This window comes from Vidua macroura, chromosome 21, assembly GCF_024509145.1.
Source record: "Vidua macroura isolate BioBank_ID:100142 chromosome 21, ASM2450914v1, whole genome shotgun sequence".
In the NCBI taxonomy this organism is placed as follows: Eukaryota; Metazoa; Chordata; class Aves; order Passeriformes; family Viduidae; genus Vidua; species Vidua macroura.
Window position 1 is genome coordinate 2,414,362 of NC_071591.1, and position 19,913 is coordinate 2,434,274.

The 19,913-nt window shown below is 47.5% G+C and overlaps 1 protein-coding gene across 2 annotated transcripts; it reads right to left on the bottom strand.

Moving 5' to 3' along the window:
* Window positions 1-218: 218 nt before the first annotated feature.
* UBAC1 (UBA domain containing 1) lies at window positions 219-17,756 on the bottom strand. Of its 2 annotated transcripts, none has more exons than XM_053996414.1 (11): window positions 17,514-17,756; window positions 13,700-13,820; window positions 13,398-13,471; window positions 12,574-12,681; window positions 11,900-12,017; window positions 11,146-11,254; window positions 9,749-9,980; window positions 8,446-8,532; window positions 7,625-7,763; window positions 4,680-5,623; window positions 219-2,065 (listed from the first exon to the last, which is right to left on the bottom strand). In XM_053996414.1, exons 1-10 carry the CDS (start codon window positions 17,649-17,651, stop codon window positions 5,508-5,510), a joined length of 1,242 nt encoding a protein of 413 aa, XP_053852389.1. In that variant the 5' UTR covers window positions 17,652-17,756; the 3' UTR covers window positions 219-2,065; window positions 4,680-5,507. The 2 variants fall into 2 exon arrangements, with proteins under 2 accessions (XP_053852389.1, XP_053852390.1); XM_053996415.1 differs by having other exon boundaries at window positions 11,900-12,002; window positions 17,514-17,751.
* Window positions 17,757-19,913: the final 2,157 nt, after the last annotated feature.

Here is a 19,913-nt window from a genome sequence, read left to right on the forward strand (position 1 = left end):
ATCTCCCCAAGTGCAACTTTTCTTGAAAAATAGAGAAATACCTTCCAGGTGTAGGAACAGCTGCTGAACCAGGATTTCCTGCACAAACTCTGTATGACCAGCTCTCACCCCCCACTTTCTGAGAAACAATTTCAGCAAGCTGCAGGTACAGGGAACGCTGAACAACCTGGATCCATAAACCTTTGCTGCTCCTGCAAATGATGGTTCCGAACACTTGGTAATAAATCAAAAAACTTTATTTTGAAGATATATTATAAATGTACAGCACACACAACATCAGTGTCTGGGGTTATGTGTGAGCAGGTTTAAAGCCTCAGCATTCATTCCAGCCCCGGCCGTGGGTTCCACGTCTCCACACAAAGCAATTCTGGGCTGAACAGGTCTGGCTTTGCCAACACCTCCCTGACTTCCAGGAATATATTTCAGAACAGCAACTGCTTAAAATGTTCACAATTTAGCAGCATTCCTTGCTTTTGGCCTGGAGGATTTCTGCAGGGAGCAAATCCTGCTGGTTTTCCTGCTCAGGGAGAGGTCAGCGACCCACGCGAGCCTGGCCAGAATGAATCCCGAATTCCACAGGCTCAGGGACGTCTGCCCTAGTTTAAGCTTCAGAAAAGTAATGTCACACCTTAGGAAGAGCTGTGCATGCCACACACCGGCATCAGAGCCAGATCAAAGTTATCCTATGCGGTACCTAATTGCTGTATACACAGGTGAAATGAGAAAATGTGAAGTCAGTACCTTGCAATGTAATTTTACTGGTGCTGCCTCGTGGGAAGTGCTGGGTAGCAAATCACATTCGTGTACAGTTCATTAAGCCATGATAAAAATATGCAAATTAAAAATCTCTACAGGCCTCTGTTACCTGCTGCAACAGAGACACTTGGGTTTGTGGGGCTTCGTTTAAAACGTGATCCAATTTCCTCCCTCTCCCCAGAGCATGATATAAAACTATACCCAAATTCAGTAAGAATTTAATGCATTTACATTTACTGAAGTTCACATGCTGCAAACAGGATCTGCATTGAAGATCTTCAAATCTAGGGCAAGAGGTGCTTAAAAAAACCCTTTTGCTACACTGGATGTGGGGATGGAGGAGAGAACCACCGTGAGAACATTCATGTGGACCTAACACCCCGTGCAGGGAGGTGGGATTGCCCCCACTGCCCTGCCACAGCCAGCACACATCCTTCCAAGTAGGAGCTGTCCCAGAGAGGGGGATCCAGGCAGGATCTCCAGCCCCAAAGCTCCAGGACTCTCAGTGGGATGGAAATACCAGTTGGAAGTGCCGCTGTTCTGTTGGTGAATAAAAATGGCATTTATTATTAAAAGTAGAAAACCAGGATGGTTCCTTTGGATGAAACATTGGCTATCCTGTGCACAAGCCTTTGGGAAAACTGCCACAGGAGCAGAGCTCACTGTAACCTGTGCCCCTTCCACAGGCAATGCTTGCTGACAGTGTCACTATACATTCGTTTGGTGCGATGCTTGTTTTGGTGTGAACGCCTAAAAAAAGTAATTGTAACAGTCCTAACTAAAAAGGATTTCAATAACCACTAAAGAATTGCTTGGATATGAAAATCAACCTCTGAAATGCAAGTTTGGTTCCAGGAGAGGAGGAAAGGAAGGGGAAGAGGGGTCAAGCCTTGGGTCAGGTCTGTGACAGGAGCTGCCAAGAAGCAGCCAGGAGCTGGAGGCCTTGGAACTCGTGCAGGAGAGAACCTCACACCTTCCCAGAGGAGGAATGCCCTGATGGCTGCTTTGGGAACTGAGCAAGTCAATTTTGCAGCTGCATGGAGAACACAAACGTCCTTGAAATGGTGCCAAGCCCAGCGGGGCGATCCCGTGTGACCATTCCCGTGGAGGGATGCAGCAATCCTAAAGGAAGACTCATGGCCCTGCTCACCAGGAGAGGAGGAATGGCAGATTCTTTGGGCTGGAGCAGGGAGAGAGGTTCAGCAGGAGAGTTACACTAGCTCGGGCTCGCAGGTCAGGACAATCAAGGTCCAAGCTGTAAAGTAGCCACTGGCCTATTTTCCAAACACATCCCTTCAAATGCATCCCCCTAAAAAGAGAGTATAAATACGAAGCCCTGAGAACAAACTTCCACATTGTACATTGCCATTAAAAATATCAGTGTTTTGATGACACAATTATAAGTTAGATATATTTCAATAAATAGCTGGCTACTTGCAAGAGGCCTGCAACATCAAAAGGTACAAGATTGTCTGGCTACCAGTGGGGCAAAGAGCAGGAACTGTAAGAATCACACTATTAGTCACCCACCACCCATCCCTTTCCTGCTCCATCTCACAGGCTTCCAAATATTCCCTTGACCATGTTAAGAGAAAATTAACTCTGACATGCCCGTGCTAGTTTGTACTTGAACACCCAAGGTGCAAGCACAGGACCTGAGCCTGTAAATCCTCACTGCTGGGAGCAGTTCCTCCTCACAAAACCTGCTGGTTTTATTTAACAAAAATCTTTCCTGTGTGTTCAGGGCTCTCTCACTGGCCCTCAGACACCCTGCACACAAGGACAGCACAATTCCTCACCAGGCAAAGCCACACACATTCCTTGTGCCCCATGGCTGCACGTTCCAGCTCCAGAGTGGTGACACCTCAGCTTCTGCAGGTTTTCTAAAAACTGGGCCAATCTGTGCCTTTCCAAGCACAGTGGACTCAACTCCCCTCTGCATTTTCTGGGATGAAGCAGCAATCCCAGCCCTGGGGTGATGGGACACAGCCCCTGGTGTAATTCACACCCCAGCACCACTGATGTCTTGATCAATCCCTTCAGCCTCAGGGGAGTTTTTGCTGGGTTTGAATCAACTCCTGTGCCTTGCTGCAAACACCACACCTCCTAAATTCTGGTCTCCTTCAGCTTTTGGCCACTGCAAACTTCAGTTCTCACAAGCCAAGCAGGGCTCTGTTAAAGCCATCCCAAACAACACCTCAGCTGTGGAAGTGTTGAGCTCTGGAATAACAAAATCCAGAAATAACCACATCTTCTCAAGCCTCCCAGCACCCTAAAATGCAGAATTCCTTTATCCCTGCAGTCTCCCAGCTGCTGCTGCTGAACCTGTGCATTCTCACCTTCTATCCCATAGGATAATCTGTTTTACTGATGCTCTTCCCCACACTTTATAACCAGCTCAGTGGCACTGAGGGGTGCTGGCATTCCAAGGGAGGCAGCTCTGAGCACTTTTATCCCTCTGAGCTCCACAGTCCAACCATGGACTCCTGAAATCCAACCCAGCATTTCCCAAGCTGGGAATTTTACATTCTTCAAGGGCCACAACTGCACCAAAGGATCTGTTTGCTAAGTCTGAACCTCTCCTTATCCATTCAGAAGCCAAAAAACCTCTCACCAAACTACAGGGTAGTTTTTTCCAACTTTGCCTTCTAAAAACACTCATTGAAAGGAATATTAACCACAATCCTGACTGTAGAGAAGGACATTTCTCTCTAACATTAAGAGCTTCAAGTAAAGAGTCTTCTGGTATTGTTACAGGCAAAAAGCTTCAGGAGTAAGCAAAAAAAAAAAGCATTAAATAATCAAAACCTTTCATAAGACCACAATATTCAGTCACAGCAACTCATGAGTAGCTGTGCTGAGCTCACTGGGGTGCAGGATCAGGCTCCAGTTCAAGGTTATAATTTCATGTAATGTTGTCAGTCTATTCTTAGCAAGAGCCCACAAAAATGGTTTTACTGTCCAATTTGAACAGAAGAAACATCTCTATAAAGCTTGGAATTTCTAAATGTAGAAGTAAATATTTCAGCAGTCATCAACTGTAAAGCTTAATATGAAATTACAAAATTAAAAAAAAAATAAATAAAAGAATCCTGGGATAGTAAGACAAGATAAAATCTCAGGCTGTTTTGATTTCCCCACCCTTCATATTAATTATGAGAAATTGGCAACTTCAGTGCCTCAGCTGCATAACAGCACAGAGGAGATGCCAAGTTCAGGCCAAAACTTGTTGTAGGGTTTCGGGTTGCATCTTGCTGCATTTTTGTTTAAAAAAACCCCAACTGCACACAAACCCCTCCCACACCTCGGAGGTGACTTGCAGAGCTGCTCAGGATCTCCCTGTCTGACAGGACACTTTTGTGCTGTTCAAGCACAGGGTCTCCACCTGGTTTCTCTGTAAGATTTGCCTCTTCTGCCTTTCCTGCAGGGCTGTGAAGCACAAGGCATGGCAGGGATGATGACAGATGTCAATCATCTTTCACTAAGTTGAAAATAAACCCCTTTTTTTTTTAGCAGAATGCTAAAAAAGTAACACCTGCAGAGCCCAGTCATAAACACCAGCTGGATATTCACAGTGAGTTCTGTTCTTAATAGCTCAGAATTCCTCTCTGAAATCTCAAGTCAGTCTTCTGGCAAATTAGGAAAGACCCAGCCTGACATTCTTGGTATGACCATGGTAAAAATAAGTATAAAGAAAAACCCACTTCTAACTCAAAGATAGCAATTTCAAGCGTGCTTTAAATACCTTAAACAAGATAAAAACCTGTGTGGTTCTGCTGCTTTACAGACCACCAGCAACTCCCCCATGCAATTCAGCTGCTTTTTTTTTTTTTTTTTCTTTTTTTTGTAAACAGAATAAAACCCCCACAAGCCCCTTGCCAAAACTGTGCACATAAAAATGGGAAAAAAAAAAAAAAAACCACTGTGTGAACATATCCCTCCTTGCAATGGGATATGGCATAGTGTGAGCTTAGGAATTGCAGCCACTTGGGAATCCAAGTGTTGATGTGGTGAATTCTGTGGTGAAAGAGATCCTGCACCTTTATGGCACCTGACAGAAACCTCCTGTAAGTACAACCCCAGTGGGACTGCAACAACACTAACGCAGCAAATAAATAGGAAAAAGTAATGCTATTTATTAGAATTCCATCTCTGAATGATTCTGCTTAAATTAGAATGCCAGATAAACGAGCTTGGATAGAAATGCGCTTGCTCTCCCAAGATCTGGGCTCTTAAAAAACATTTCCTAAGAATCAATTTTTTTTTTTTGTAAAAAGCAGGTTTGCAATTTGATAAGAGCTATAAATTAATACTGTATGGAGATGATTAATATCCTATGCTAGTGGTCAGTGACCTTTTGTAAACACCAGCCAGATCCTAGCAAAACTGGCCAGAAAACTGTCACAGGCCTTTTGAACGAGCAGTATTTCTTTCCAACAATCAGATTCTTAAGTGTTTTCATAAAACCTTTTTCCTATTTTTTTTTTTTAATATATATACTTTATTTTAAACCTAATACCTGAAAACATAAACAAACCCTCAAACCTCTTCCACTAACACTAAATCCACAAGGCAACTCACTCCTGTTGGCCGTAACTACGAAAGCTCTCGTGCGAGAGACCCCTCCAGCCAGGATCTCCCCCTTTCCCTCCCTTCCATCCACCCCTTCCCAGCCATCCAGGCAGCCTCCCGTGGAGGTGGAGGGGGAGTGAGGGGCAGGGGGAAGTGGCACAGTGCACTGGCAGCTCCCTCTACGTGCGATTCAGTGTCTGGAAGATTCGGGAGATCTGTAACATCACCGGCCCCGTTTCGGGATCGTTCATCCACTGAGTGCTGTTCAAGGGGTTTTCAAGCATATCCTCGAAGGCTGCCAAGAAACAGGGATTGCAACAGTTAGTCCTGCAATGTTTGGGAGGTTTCAACAGCAGGGCACTGAGAAACAGCCACAGCTTGGAGGCAGTGCCCAGAAATGGTGGGGATACACATCGTGCATTCCCGAGGGTCCACAGCCTGGGATGATGCTGCAGGATTTGTGCTTTCCTCCCTTCTCAGCACTAAATTCACTGCAGACAGTGATTAAATACTCAGCCTGGATTACAGGCCAGCCCACAAAATCTCAAGGACACGAGGTTGAAAAGGTAAAGCCTTAACAAATGTGTCCAGGTCTCGGTGTCCAGGATCATGCCATGAAATTTATCCCTTCCTGAACACTCTCCTGGAGCTCCACTCCTCTGACCAAAGCTTTTTCCACATCCCAGCCTGGATTTCTTGCACCAATATCCTTTTCCTCCCTGGTAGTTAAGCAAGATAGTTCATGGAAAGCACAGTCATCCCTTGCCTGTTCCCTGTGCTAAGTGATCCAAATATTTAACAAATCTGTCTTTACAATAAGCTTTGCTGTTTGTTTGCCTTTCTGCTGTTTTCTTGTACTGTTTCTAGTTTTGACTCTTCTACTCATGCTGAAGGAACCAGACAGCCACTGCAAGAGCTGAGCTGCCAATCTGGCAGAGGAATGGGCCAGGCACAGATTTAAGCCCTTTGACAGCCACTGAGCTGGGCTCCTGGACATGTGGAGCCAGTAATCACAGAATGGGACAAAAAAAAGCAGCTGCACAGTCACCAAAATGTCAGTGTTGTAAGAGCCTGGCCCAAGGTCAGGGTTAATTTTCCCAGGAGTGTCAGTGCACAAAGCTCAAGTGCCATTAGTGGGAGCTGCAAGTGCCCAGCACCTCTGAAAAGCTCCTCATTAATACCTTCCTCAAGGTCATGCAACTTGCCTCCAGGAAAGCCCAAAATAAAATCCAGATCTCGCCTTTCAGCACTTGAACTATTTTCTTTTACACAGACTCACAAGCTTAAAACTAAAGATTTATCGATATCCTGTAAGGAACTCATTAAATGCAAACCCTCCTTATTAAAACCTGTGACATAAGCAATTTGCAGATGTATCATCAGGAATACATTCTCTGATGTTCATCCAAGCTCCACGAGCTCCTATAATGGCATTTCATTTTCTATTTATATTCTGAGCTGCAGTGTGGAACCCCTGTTGGAAATGAAGAGACCATTTGTTCAGAAATCAAGAGTGGGAAGGTTCTGCTCTTGAATTATTTAAAGGCTTGCAAACTCTCCTGATTACATTTAAAGGAGTATTTTAAAGGCTCTCTTGAATGAGCTGTGCACACAGCCTTTATTTAAAAGCATTGCTTCAAATAAGTTTTGAAGTTAAAGATTAAATGCAAAACTTTTTATATCTACATGGCAGAGCCAGTCATTGTTCTGTGCTGTCAAAAAGAGCAATTCCTCAGGGATTTGAGGCTCTGTCAGGCTCCTCAGCTGGGCACACACTGCCCACAGCCTGACCCTGAGCACACAGATTTTATCACAGAGCTCAAACTCAAGCAAGGGGAAGGACGTTTTCCCATTTTATCCCCATTTTGATAGGCAAAGCCTTAGCTCAACCTTCTTGTTTGGATATTTTTCCACAAGTTCCCTTCTGTCTCAGTGATCAGGGAGCTGCACAGCTAGAGACAGCCTTGTTTTTTCTGTGAAATAATCAGAGTTCTAGACAGACATTCCTGATTTTTCCCCTCGTGGCCAAAGGGAGCACACAAAAGGTCTCCTAAATCCACAAAAGCATTGCAGCCAGCAGCTATTAAAGTTCTGAGTGCAGCAAGTGTAATCCTGTGGAATTACAACCATTTCTGGGACAGCCCCAAGGCCTGCTCTGGGTTCAGGATGAAGCAAACAAACAGCAGAGCTCATGCAAGTGAGGAACAGGCTCCAGAGCTGCCCCTATCCCCCAGAGGGGGCTGTCATCATCATCTCTGCTTGGATTTCCTGGCAAAGGAGCCCACACAGGACTTACCTAGTAGAGTTTTAGGGTTGGTGAGCCCTAATTGTACCACTGGGTTTTCTAAGATGGCTTGGAAGAGAGGGCTGTTGGTGTCAATGCCCTTATCTAAGTCCTCTGGAGAAGGTTTTCTGTCTCCCAGCAGCCACTCACACTGAAAGAAATCAGCAGGCACATCAGATTTCATTAGAACCAAAGTGTCTCTACTCTAAAGTTTTGCTATTGTGGCATTTTAAAAATACTTTTCCCTCTCCCAGTTAAAGCCTGAGCTGTACATTTTTTTTCACACGTTCATTTGTACCATCCAACACAATATCCTCTCTCCAACAGTAGCCAGCACTGGATACTGAAGAGAGGCTTTCCTGGCTGTCAGCTGTGTCCATAAAATTTTCCTTAATATATAGCAGGGTACTAATCAATCTTGGAAAAACTTCCTGTTTTCTGATTCCAGAAACTGTGGAAGCATTGCTGCCAAATGGTAATTTACACACTGCATGGCTTGAATCATTTATTCCTGTCCTAAACCAGTTATTCTTGGGAATACCTTCTCCTTTCTCATGGCAGCACAATCTCTTTTGCAGACTGAGGTGAGGGAGTTTCTCAAAAGCTTTTTGAAAACCCAGCCCCACAAACCATGAGCTCCTCTGAGGAGCCCAAAGCCTCTGCAGTCATTCCAGCTGTGCATCCAATTTCAAGGAGGCACAGAATTTGTGCTCCTCAATCTCCAGTAGGAGTTGACTTTCTGACAGATCAAAACACGATCCAGTCCAAGGATGAGAAGCATCAGTGGGACAGACCCTTGGAGCAGGAAGGAGCAGCAAGGATGTTGTACTCACAGCTGCATTTTGCTGGTTGTTGTTCACTCTGAGTGCATCCACCACTTCCTTTTCATCAAATCCCATCTCCATCAGGGCAATGACAGCCTAGAGCAGAACCCCACAGTTTAATAAATCTTACATTTAGATCAGAAATGAGAGCAATTGTATCCCTTCACCTTCTGTGCACAGCTTTATGTGAGGTAAAACCCCCTCATTATTTCCACATGCAGAACACTCAGTAGTTTTATGAACAATGTTTTCAAATATTCTATATCAAAAGTGTCGTTATTATGGAAGAACAAAAAAACCTTAGGAGTGTAGGTAGTTCCTACCCTCAACACTGGAAGCTGAATGCAAGGCAAAGAGCAAGTATACCTGGGGTAGAAAAGAGAAGGAAAATGAGGAAAAATCCCTCATTTTGGAAATCCTCTTCTGTCACAAAGCTCTTGTTCACATCTGACTGACAGATCAGCCTTGATGTGCATTTGTGGTTCTATTCACCCCATTTAATTTCACTTCCCAGATTATCATGCTGGTGAGTGTGATGTGTTCAGACAAACATACACAGACAATGGTACCAGAATGTTTCATTGTTTAGAAATTGCACCCAGGCCATCAAACACATTTGCAGCTCTTAACCCAAATGTCAGAGCAGCCAGCTGTAAACCCAAGGTGCCAGATGTCACAGAGCCCCTCCTGGTGTGTCCCCAGTGGGAGAACAACACATTCCCACTGTGGGTAATGCTGTGTTCTGAAGAAAGGGAAACTTCTGTCCTTGCTGCAAGACTTCAACCTGCTGGTGGTACTTTGCCTTGTTCCCTAAACCAATAATGTTCTTCTGTCCTTTCCACAGAATCATGGAATGGTTTGGGTTGGAAGGGACCTTAGAGATCATCCAGCCCCAGCTCCCTGCCAGGAGCAGGGACACTTTGCACTAGTCCAGGGTTTCCTGAGCTCCATCCAGCCTTTTCTACAGCCAAAGGATCTACTCCTGTCCTGCCACTCTTCCTTCCCAGGCTGCAGTGAAAACAGCAATGCCAGGGGTCTGGAGCTCATGTCAGTCCCCTCAGAGAGTTTCCAGGTGCAGAAGTAACAGTGCCTTTCATGTAGATCCTGCTATCCCAGACAGTAATGCATTCCTGAGGTAAAATCCCTGAATTTAAACATTCCCTGCACACCTCCACTGAAGTACTGCCAAGCCAGCACAACACCCATCTACCCAGAGGGCCCATTTCATTTATGAACTAAACATTGGGAGTTTATGGTGCCCATGAAATCCCTCCCAGTCCCACAAGTCCCACAGGGGATAAGCAGCACCCACCCGTGGGTCTGGACGAAACTCTCTTTTCCTCCGGATCTTCTTGAAGATTTCAGTCAGCTCATCCTTGGCCTCCTCCCCGCCCTCCTCCGAGCTGGGACCCGCAGCTGCCTCAGCAGAGGAGGCAGCACCTTCAGCTGGGGCTTCTGCAGGAGCAGAACCTGGCAGAGGAGCATCCACAGAAGGGTCATCAGCGTGTTCTATCAACCACTCCATGGCCTGGGTGACGGACATGCTGGAAAACACACGGGAACAGCGCTGAGGAACGCTCCGGATGTGACAGCCACGCTCCACGTGCATCCATTTACTCCCATGCTGGATGCACCTGCAGGTTAATTAGGACCTGAAAACTCATAAAGGAAGTTTTGGAGCAGATCTCAGAACACCTCAGTTCTCTGAGCATCCACCACAATTGTCTCCGAATTCAGGAAAAGAGAGGCTCCAAGTCCAGCTTGGACCTGCAGCCCAGATTTTGAAAGGCATTTCTGAGGGAGTCACCTCACTCTCTGCAGCATCTGCTTTGTTTCCCAAAGAAGAACTGCCAACAAAGCACATTCCAAATTTGCACTGGAGCCACATCTCAGGTGCCAAGGGCTCTGTTCCTCAGGGAGAGGGAGTAGAACACCATGGTGTGAGACCATCACTTGCTGTGCAGTGTAACTGCTCCAGCTAGGGGATCCTCAGAGCTCCCAAACACCTCTCCCCAACAGGTAGAAAGGAAAAAGCCAAGATAACAATAGTGCAAGGAATGTATCATTCCATTTGACACACAGGAATTATTGCACATTCATGGAAGGGAAAGTCTTTGTCTATTTGGCTTTTCTGTTACAACATGAAAGCTGCAGGACAGCAGGGGAAAAAGTCTTCCTGAGATACTGGAAAAGTGTGACTGGAATATGTTGTGGACTCTATCACCAAAATTTTTCAAGAATGGCCTAACAAACCCCTCTGAGGAGTGAGCAGTACAGCTGGCTGATCTTGGGGCATGAGAAGAACTACATGACCTCCTATTTTACTGCAGCTGCTCTCTGGACTTCACAATATTCTTGGAATTTTTTAAAGATCAGCACAAAGCATATTTCTACAGCTGAAAGGCCAGTGTGGACGGGCTAAGTTTGCCCTTTCCTCTGTACAATCTGACTTTGAAAGCTGAAGAAAATGTGAGTATGATACTTGGAAACAGTGCCAGCCTGGCAGCCCTGTGAGCCACAGAGCTTGCAGAGCACATCCAGCCCCGATCCCCCTTCCTGTGCCACCTGCGCTGTGCCTGAGGCAGCACTTCTTGGAGTTAAGGCTTTCTCCAACCTCCACTGAGGTGACCCACATAAGGAGACAAAAAAGATGCAAATGTGTGTGAAAGTAGACCTGTGTTAAAGTGCCAGGCAGTGCTGCACACTCACTGGTTCAGGCGGAGGGCTTTGACAGCTCTGCTCTCCGGGAAGCCCATCTCGGTGAGCTGGCGCAGCGCGATCTCGTCCACCCTGTCCTCCTCGTCCTCATCCAGCATGGCTGCACACACACAAACAAAACAGAGCTCAGATTCATTCCAGCCTCACATAAACCCCTGTGTCAATGGAAAGGCATGTGTTAAGTTCAAGTCCCATTCTCTCTCCCATCCCTTCTTTTGTTTCGGCCCCCAGTTTGCTACCTCATCATGTAATTCGCTGCACTCAGCTCGCCCCGGCTCAGAGTGATTCTTCCAGGACAAAGACTTTGTCCAGATGTGTTCAAGATATCAAACAAAAGGCCACTAACTCCCACATGACCACGGGATTTCCACACAATTAAATATATGAGACTCACTGAAGACCATTAAGCATTTCTCTAGAAATTAAGTTGGATCTGGCTGTAGCAGATCTCAAGGATGAACATTTCCTGCCAACCCCATCAACATTTCTCCTCATTTCACTACATCCTTGTCAATTTTCAACTGTTCTTTACCATCCTAACTAACACTTTTTAAATGGAACTTCTCACCCATCCCAAAGGGACTTTTTATATCCATGATTTTTATCCACAAGGTGAAACTTTTGCCACAAAGTTTTCAGCAGCTTTGCTGCCACTTCAGTGTTTGAACTTCACTCTGAGCCCATTCCTATGCTCCAAAACCAAATTCCCAGTATTGAACCAACAACTCTAAAGATATGTTCATACCATTTGCCTTCTTAAACAGTTCAACTGCATCAGGGTTCAGTGCTAGCAATTTCTGTGCGACTTCTATGAGAGACACTAAAATCTTCCGGAGCTCTGTCTGGAACTGCAAGAAAGGAAACTGTCAAAGCATTTAGACAGGAAGTTACCAGCCATCAGTGAATCTTAATGTATCTATTGTTAGTAACACAGCAGCAGCCTGGCCCTCTGTACACAAAGTTGCTTCATTAGGGCTTTATTTTCATTGTTTAGTCTCTCAGGAGGTCTGGGACCTTCCTGTGAAGTGTTACATGGAAGCAAAAGCTCCTGGGCAGAAAGGTCCTTTTATTTCTACCACACCCCATGGGCAGTGGTCAAGGAAGGGAAATAAACCACAGGAAACGCCTGAATTATTTAAGACTGAAGAAATAAAACCCCATAACTTCATATTTTCCAGATCTTGAATATTCTCTGAGGCTTTTCCCAAGCACAAACAGAACATTTAAAATCATAATTTAGGATGGCATTTTATTACCATGTGTCTAAACCTTAAGCTATTTAATACACATTACAGACATCCAAATTTCTCTTATAGAAAGAAGAGAACTATATTCAAAAAAAAAAAAAAAATTAATAAATAAATAGAAACCAGCCTGTTTGGCTGTGGGTGTGTGAGTTCAAACAGATGCAGTACTTACATCCCTCATGTTGTGGTGGCTCACGCTGCGGTCCACGCTGCGGGCGGGCAGGTTGGCAGTGGCTTTGAGGATGGCATCCTTGTCAGGAGCCTTCTGCTCCTGCTTCCTCTGCAGGGAAGGGAACAGGAGCAGGTTTCACAACCCATTAGCCACAGCACAGAGTTTCATGTTCCTCCCCAAGACACCAAGCAGTGCTCTGTCACTTGTAATGCCATGGACTAACATGCCAGTGTCATCCTGCAATTGCAGAGCTCAGCTGGGCCTGTTGGGCTGCCCCACTCTCAGTCCTTACAGCTCAACATGCAGGGAAATTCCAGCACAAAGAGGGACAGTGATGTGTCCCAGAGAACTTGGAGGCCTCTGAGTTTATGTGATACATCAACACCATCTTGACCCTCAGGAATAATTCCAATAAAACAAAATAAAACAGAGAAGGGCAACATTCCAGCTCCAGAGGCTGGTCAGAGGTGACAAGCCACACAGAGCTAAAGGAAGAAGACAACTTGACAGCAAGCCAACATATTTATTTGGGTTTTCTAACAAACTGAGGCACTTGTTGAACTGCATTTTAGCTATTAGACATTTGTTCAAAGATCAAATCTGTAACACTTTAACAGAGTGTATCTGTATGTCTGATTTTAAGGCAAATGTTCTCAGAACGACAGTTAAAAATGCAACATCAACTTCCTCTCAGTTTGGAAGAAATAAGAAGCAGTTCCTGTAGAATTTAACTGGCAGCATCTGCCTCTACAAGGAGAGTACATCACAGTAATCCCTCCACACATCATCAATAAAGCAGTTAATTTAAAGTGCTCCAGACTCACTTTCTCCTCTGCAACCACATCTGACATCTTGGGGAGCAGCGTCGGCGCGCGCTTCTTGACCAGCAGCAACACATCTGTGAGAGAGGGAAGGACACTGCCACGGGTTAGAGGGTCTGGGAGAGCAGCTCCTGCAAGATATCCCTCAAATTCAACTGCTCCTGGAGATGAATTTTGTATTAGTTCCATTTATTTAGCTTCCTATGCCAGAGCAGAGAGAAAACCTTAAAAACGTTTGGAATTTGCCATACGAAACCCAAGCTCCTCCTTCCAGACTGATAAAATTCAAACCCAGACAATCTCACCTCTGTCCTGAATGTTCTCCTCCAACACTGTTTTTGTGTCTGTCAGCACCTTCTCAGAAGTAGCGTGGATCAGCTTATGATGTGTCACAGTTTTGGGATCCTCCAAGCTCCCAGGAAGACACTGCAGGAGACAATAAATACTGCAGATCAGAGGGCAGAAATGGGGCTCCTTGTGAACCATCTGGCACTCAGGATTCTCCACATACAAAACTCTGCATCATTTCCTGGCTTCTCAAGAGCTTAAGCCAGAGGTCAGTGCACATAAAGCATTTTATTAAAGAAAATGAGGTTTGATTTGTGCCTGTGTGGGTGGATTTGTGCTTTCTCAGGACATCTCTCTCATACTAAACTCTGGAAGTGCTGGAGATTTGGAGCAAAGCAAGGCTGCTCCAGGACCCACTGCTACGTTAATTCTGATCACTGAGGTCCCTCAGAAACTGGTTTCACAAAGTAAAAATGCAGATCTACCAAGAGCAGCAGTGTTTTACAGGAGGGAAGGCTGGAATGATGCGTGTCCTCATTTGGAGTGTCCAAACAGGACAGACTGCCTGCTTCACCTCATAATTATTATTTACTCTCTGAGTAAACAGGGCACTGCCAGCAGTGATTTTGGTTTCTCTGACCTTAAGCTGGGCAGTTTCTGCACCCTGTTTCAAGCTGAAATCAAGAGATTTGGCTGCTAGAGCCCTAACCTGGGTTCCTGCTGAAAGGGCTGAACTAAAGTTCCATTCACAGCTCTTCCTCCCAACCATAAATAATCAGAATACAATGGAATTTTTTTTTTTTTTTTGTGCTCATTCCTTTATTGCAATTCTAAATGGCATGTCAATTAATTCACCAGGAAATCAGTTCAAATCCTTAGAAAAGAGTGCTCACACAGGCCTTGAGCTGCCTCCTCCTCACACCAGAGTGGCTACAGATGCACAGTGAAAGATTTCAGGAGCATTATTCCATCAGTGCATCTAGAGGCTTCCAATTTATTTGAGTGCAAAAAAAGAAAGCAAAGTGCTTGCAATTCCAGAAAGGCAAAAATTAGAAATAACAACCTGAAATCGCTGCTGCTGTTCTCACCACAAAACAGGACACTTCACACTGACCTTGCCTGCTCTGCCCACAGCAAACAGCTTTTAATGACACTTCCAAACGTTTCTACCAAGCCACTTCCACCCTGTCTGCAGGAGAGAGTGTTCACCTTTTGTGCAGCACAGCCATTCCCAGAAATCCCACTGGAAATCCTAATTTTGGTGGAGCATTTAGTGCTGTTCATCACCAGCCTCCTGCAAAGGAGCCTTTGAACTCCATCACCACCTTTCCTGCTGCCTGCAACTGATGGAAAACTCAGCTCCCTGCTGCTTGTCCAACACAACACTCTTGTTCCCAACACAGATTCCACAGATTCTCACCTGAACCTGGCTTTGCTTCTGATGCCTCAGTGAGACTGAGGTGAGAATATCTTCTCAGGGAGCCTCCAGCCCATGAAGTGCTGAACCAAGGCCAAAGAACACATTAGCAGCTGGGAGCTCCTCCTGTAATGGATCTGATAAGGTGCCCAAAATGCCTGGGGACATCAGTGGAACATCTCTGCAAACCAGCTCAGAATATTCCCTGTACAGATCCTGAGGTAAGAGGAGCTGAAAAGGGCAGCTGGGAGGTGTTTTTGGGGTGGACACACAGACCTACTTCCATATCCCCCAGCACATATTAAAAAATATGTGGGGACAATCACATAGTAAAAGTGGGCAGTAATTAATCATAAAACTAATCAGGTAAAAGTTTAAGCAAAAAAAAAAAAAATTAAAGTGCTGTGGCCACCAATTCTTATTTCCTGTTCTTCCAACCTCTTTAGTAACAGAGAATAACAGGGCAGATATGGGCACTAGAGACACCAAAGAGGCTGCTGAGTGAAACACTTGGCTTATCTTCACATTGTAAATGCCCTGGAAATAGATAAAAACACCTGGCCAGCAGTGCCTTTACTCATTCTCACCTTTGCTTTTTAATTTTGGAGTTCCCAGCAGGCTGCTCTGCCTGGCAGGGGACAAACATTTGTCACAGCAACTGCTGAAATCCTAAGCCCTGGTGATGCCAAACACCTCTTGCAAAGCTTGGAATCCTGGTAAACCACAAGGCTTTGTTTGTTTTAAAATACAAAAAAGCTTTTTTTTTTTGGCTTGCTTTTAATAACAGAAACATTTGAAATTAGCCCTGACACTCCTTCCTATTAAACTTGGGTGGTTTAAACCATCTGTTTAATCAAATGTTACAGGTAAGGGGAAAAACCAGTGGGAGAGGTTTATTTCTTTGCCTAACTAAAGAGCCCAAAACATCAAATTTGGGGGAGATAAAGACATCAAGAGTGGCACTTCAGAGATCAGCCAGCACTGGAAGGTTATGGAGGGAAAAGTGGCCACTTCTCCAGCTGCAATCTGTTACAAACATCTCCCTCTGCTTCCTGAAAGATTTCAAATTTCAGAGACATTCAGGAACACAATCATCAGTCTCCTGGAAGAGGTGGCTGCAGAAATTATCTCAAGGTCCATGAGCAGGAGCCATGATTTCTCCAGGTCTATCTCCCCCCTCCATAAAACTATTTATTATCCATTATGGTTATGGAAATCCACCCCAGGATGGATTTTTTGCACAGAGCAGCAGAGATTGAAATCAAATATCACCCTGAGTTATCAAATTGTGCCTAAACCTGCTCTGTGGCAGTGTGAGGCCATTCCTCCTGGTCCTGTAAAACTCCATCCCTCTCTCCCTGTTTCCTTCAGGTACTGGAAGGATTCCTGGGCACCAGGAAATAAAACTTTTAACCCTTCAAACAGGAGTTAAGTGGTTACAAATCACAGGATTTTCTCCTGTTGCACAGGTTTTATGTAAAAAAAAAAATTTCTTTGCAAGGCTCTAAAGGCAAACCCCCCCCAGCACTAAATGTGATTTAGTGAATCGTGCCCCAGAGGGAAGGGCTGAGGCTCCAGCTCTTGCCAGCTCCACGTCCCTCAGGAAGAAAGGCAGCAGGGCAGGAGTGCAGCTGCCAGGCCAGGCTGTGCTGGCCCCGGGCTCCTGGCCACGGCTCACGCTGCTGCTGTCAGTCAGGAGAGCAAACCCACCGCGGCCGAGCTTCCAGGGGCTCGGAGAGCACCAGCCCTGCTGCTGCCTGTGCCCCCCGGCCCTGCTGCCACAGCCTGAGCCCTGCGGGCACCTCCTCCCTTCCTCGCCGTCACCCCCTGGCCACCTCCAGCGAGATCTCCTTGTTTAAAGCACGGGGAGAGCGTCAGAAGAGCTTGGATCTCCCCCCCCCAAAAAAACCAGCTCAGCTGTCCCAGTGCCAGCACACGGGGAGGCTGCGCTCGGATTTTAACAGAGCCGGCAATCTGTCCTCCTCACTTCCCACCCTCCTTCTTTGTCCAGAAACAAACCAGGCTGGAGCCCAGCTCACACAGCGCGGGCACCTCTGCCACCGCTGCAAAACACACCCCAAGCTCTGGAGCCAGGCACTCCCAGGGGATCTCTGCCCAAATCCTCCTCTGCCAGCGCACAGAACTCTCCAAAAGGCGGCTTTATTCCCACGTGGAACAGCTCCAGGCGATTCGTGGGGGAAGCCAGGACACAAAGCCACCTGCTCACCTGGGCTGATTTTCACACCCTTTTTAAAGCCATTTACAGGGCGTTGGAAAAAAAAATCAGTTTTCCTGACGGCACAGTGTTCCTTTCCCCCGGACTGTTAAGCCCGGTCGTCCCCTGATGATTTGCAGCCCCGCAGAGCTCCGGGCGCTCCCGGTGCCTCAGCCCGGTCCCGCTCCCCGCTCCTTACGTGCTTCAGGCACCGCTCCTTGAGCTTCTCCACCGTGGTGTCCTCGGGCACCTCCTCCAGCCACTCGGCGCCCTCCATGGTGCACACGTGGAGCCTCAGCACCTTCCCCGCGAAGATCTTCTCCTCCTGCACGAACATCGCTGCCGCTCCCGCCGCTCCGCCGCCTCAGCAGGCCCCGGGCAGCGCCGCGCGCTCCCGCCCGCCCATGAAGGTGACCCCGCCCGGCCCGGGGGAGCGGCGGCCCGGCCCGGGCGGCGCGGGGAGCGCGGCGGTGGCTGAGCCCAGCCCGGCCCGGCCCTGCCCGGTGTCACCGCCGGTGTCACCGCCCGGGCCCCGCCGTCCCTCCGGGGACACGGCGGCGCTCCCGCCGCGGCCGGAAACGGAAATGCTGGGCGCCGCCGGAGTATGCTGGGAGATGTAGTTCTACCGGGGCGGGCTTCTCCGGAAGTGAAGGCGTAGAACCCCCCCTCCCCTTCACGCCCCTGAGGCTTTCAATCTCTAATAAACCTTTAATAAACCTTCAATAAGCGATTAATGACACTGAATGACGTTTAATGGCGTTTAAGGCCGTTTATCAACGGCTCCCCCGCGCCGCAGTTGACATGGAATTGCCCCGATGCATTGTGGGATCGCGGTTTCTCCCCGTGTCCCGGTACGCGCTGGGAACTGCGGCGCTGCCCGGTGCATGCCGGGAGTTGTAGTTCCGCCCTGTGGGGCTCGGGGGTCCCCGCGGCGGCCCGGGCAGGGCTGAGGGGTCGCGGGGACACCGGGAGGCACCGGGAGGCACCGGGGCGATGCTGCTGGCCCGAGCGGGGCGGGACGGAGCGGCCGGGGGCAGCGGGCGTTCCCCGTCGGGCCGTTAGAGGGGGCCCGCGGGCCGCCGGTTCCCGGCCCGCTGCCGTCCTTCCCCGTGGGATCCGGCGCCCGGCCAGCGGGAGCGATTTCTTTTTATATTTTTATTATTAAAACTTCCGTGTGTTGTTAAATCCGTGTTGTTTCCTACGGCTCGTCCCCCGAGCTGCGCTGGGTTCGGGTTTAGCAGGAGTTGGAGAGCAAAGTTTTTTCACTTGGTTTAAAGTACCTTCCTATTTAAAATGAAAGCCACAAATTCACTCCAGAAGTGGCTCTGCTGCTTTCCAGCTGCAGGGGTGGAGAGGCTGGGCTTGTGGCCGAGGCATTTTGGGGCTTGGAGAGCCACGAAACACATCTGTCCCCCTTGTGCCACATCTGTCCCCCTTGTGCCACATCTGTCCCAGCTGTGTTGGACGGGGAATTCTGCCAAGGATCCGTCTGTGCCCGGCCACAACCCCAAAAAAAACCCCTCAGAAAGGGGCTGGCCACGCTCTCTGTGCATACCACACATGCTCTGACTTTTTTCCCACTCCTTCCTGCACCTGACACGCCGTGGGTTTTTTTTTTTTTTTTTTTTTTTGGTGTGAAATGCACCATTAAAGGGGGCTCGAAATGAAAAAAAAAAGGGCACTGGGGTTTTGTGGATTTATGAAGCTGTCCTTGTTCCAAAAATTAGAGGAATCTCTGGTAAATTCACCCCTGAGAGCGAGCCCTGCAACGTCCATGTGTGGAGCTGGTTAAACAGCAGCTGGAACAGAAATAAATCCCAGTGGAATTAGGCCCAGAGACAATAAAGAAAATAAAGTGCTGTGTGAGGAGGAGCTGAGAGCTTTGGAGAGCCAGAACTCGACCCCATGGAGAAGCAGAGTTCATTTGGGGCTGCCGGGGCCGCCTGTCCCGGGGGGTTTGCCCTTGTTCCGGGACATTTCCCATCCCGTTTTCCAACGTGCCAAGGAATCCCAGCCCTTCCTGCTGTGCTGAGCTCAGCCTCCAGCCCCAGAGCCCACGAGAGGGAGCAAATTCCTGCTCTGCAAACTCTCCTCCAGCAGCAGCAGCTCCCGCTGGGAATAATCCCGCGAGTTTCCCCAAAAAACGCAGCCCTGGAAATCCTGGGAGCCCAGCACATCCCTGTGGCTGCCCTGGCTGGCTCCAGACCCTGGCAGGGGGCTCAGGGAACTTGGCACGAAGTCAAAAACACCTGTGGCTTCCATTTTAGCCCGTGGAAAAAAACTGCCAACTCTGGATGAGGAATTACAAGCCACAAGGATTTGAGTGATGTGGTAGTTGAGTTAACACAGGGTGAAAAAGTAGAATTTTGGGGTTTTTAGAATGGGGTTCAAGGGGACAAGATGGAGGGATTTGGGCGTGTCCTGGCCTTCTTCTCCTTCTCCTTGCCCTCCATGTCTTGCTGTGCTGGTGACACTTTTCTGTTGGTTTAAGGCACAGACACACTGTCCAACATCAATGACAGACATTGGCACGTTATTGTAAACACAGCACACGGAGTTTTTGGTATAAAATGTGAACACTGCCCTGAGGGCAGACAGA

Excerpts from the sequence above, each read along its gene's own strand:
- UBAC1 (XM_053996414.1), bottom strand. The coding sequence starts at position 17,651 with ATGTTCGTGCAGGAGGAGAAGATCTTCGCGGGGAAGGTGCTGAGGCTC. Across the intron at positions 12,018-12,573 it reads GCCACCACAACATGAGGGAT|TTTCCTTTCTTGCAGTTCCA; the intron begins GTAAGTACTGCA and ends ATGCTTTGACAG. Across the intron at positions 9,981-11,145 it reads AAAGCCCTCCGCCTGAACCA|CATGTCCGTCACCCAGGCCA; the intron begins GTGAGTGTGCAG and ends TGTGTTTTCCAG.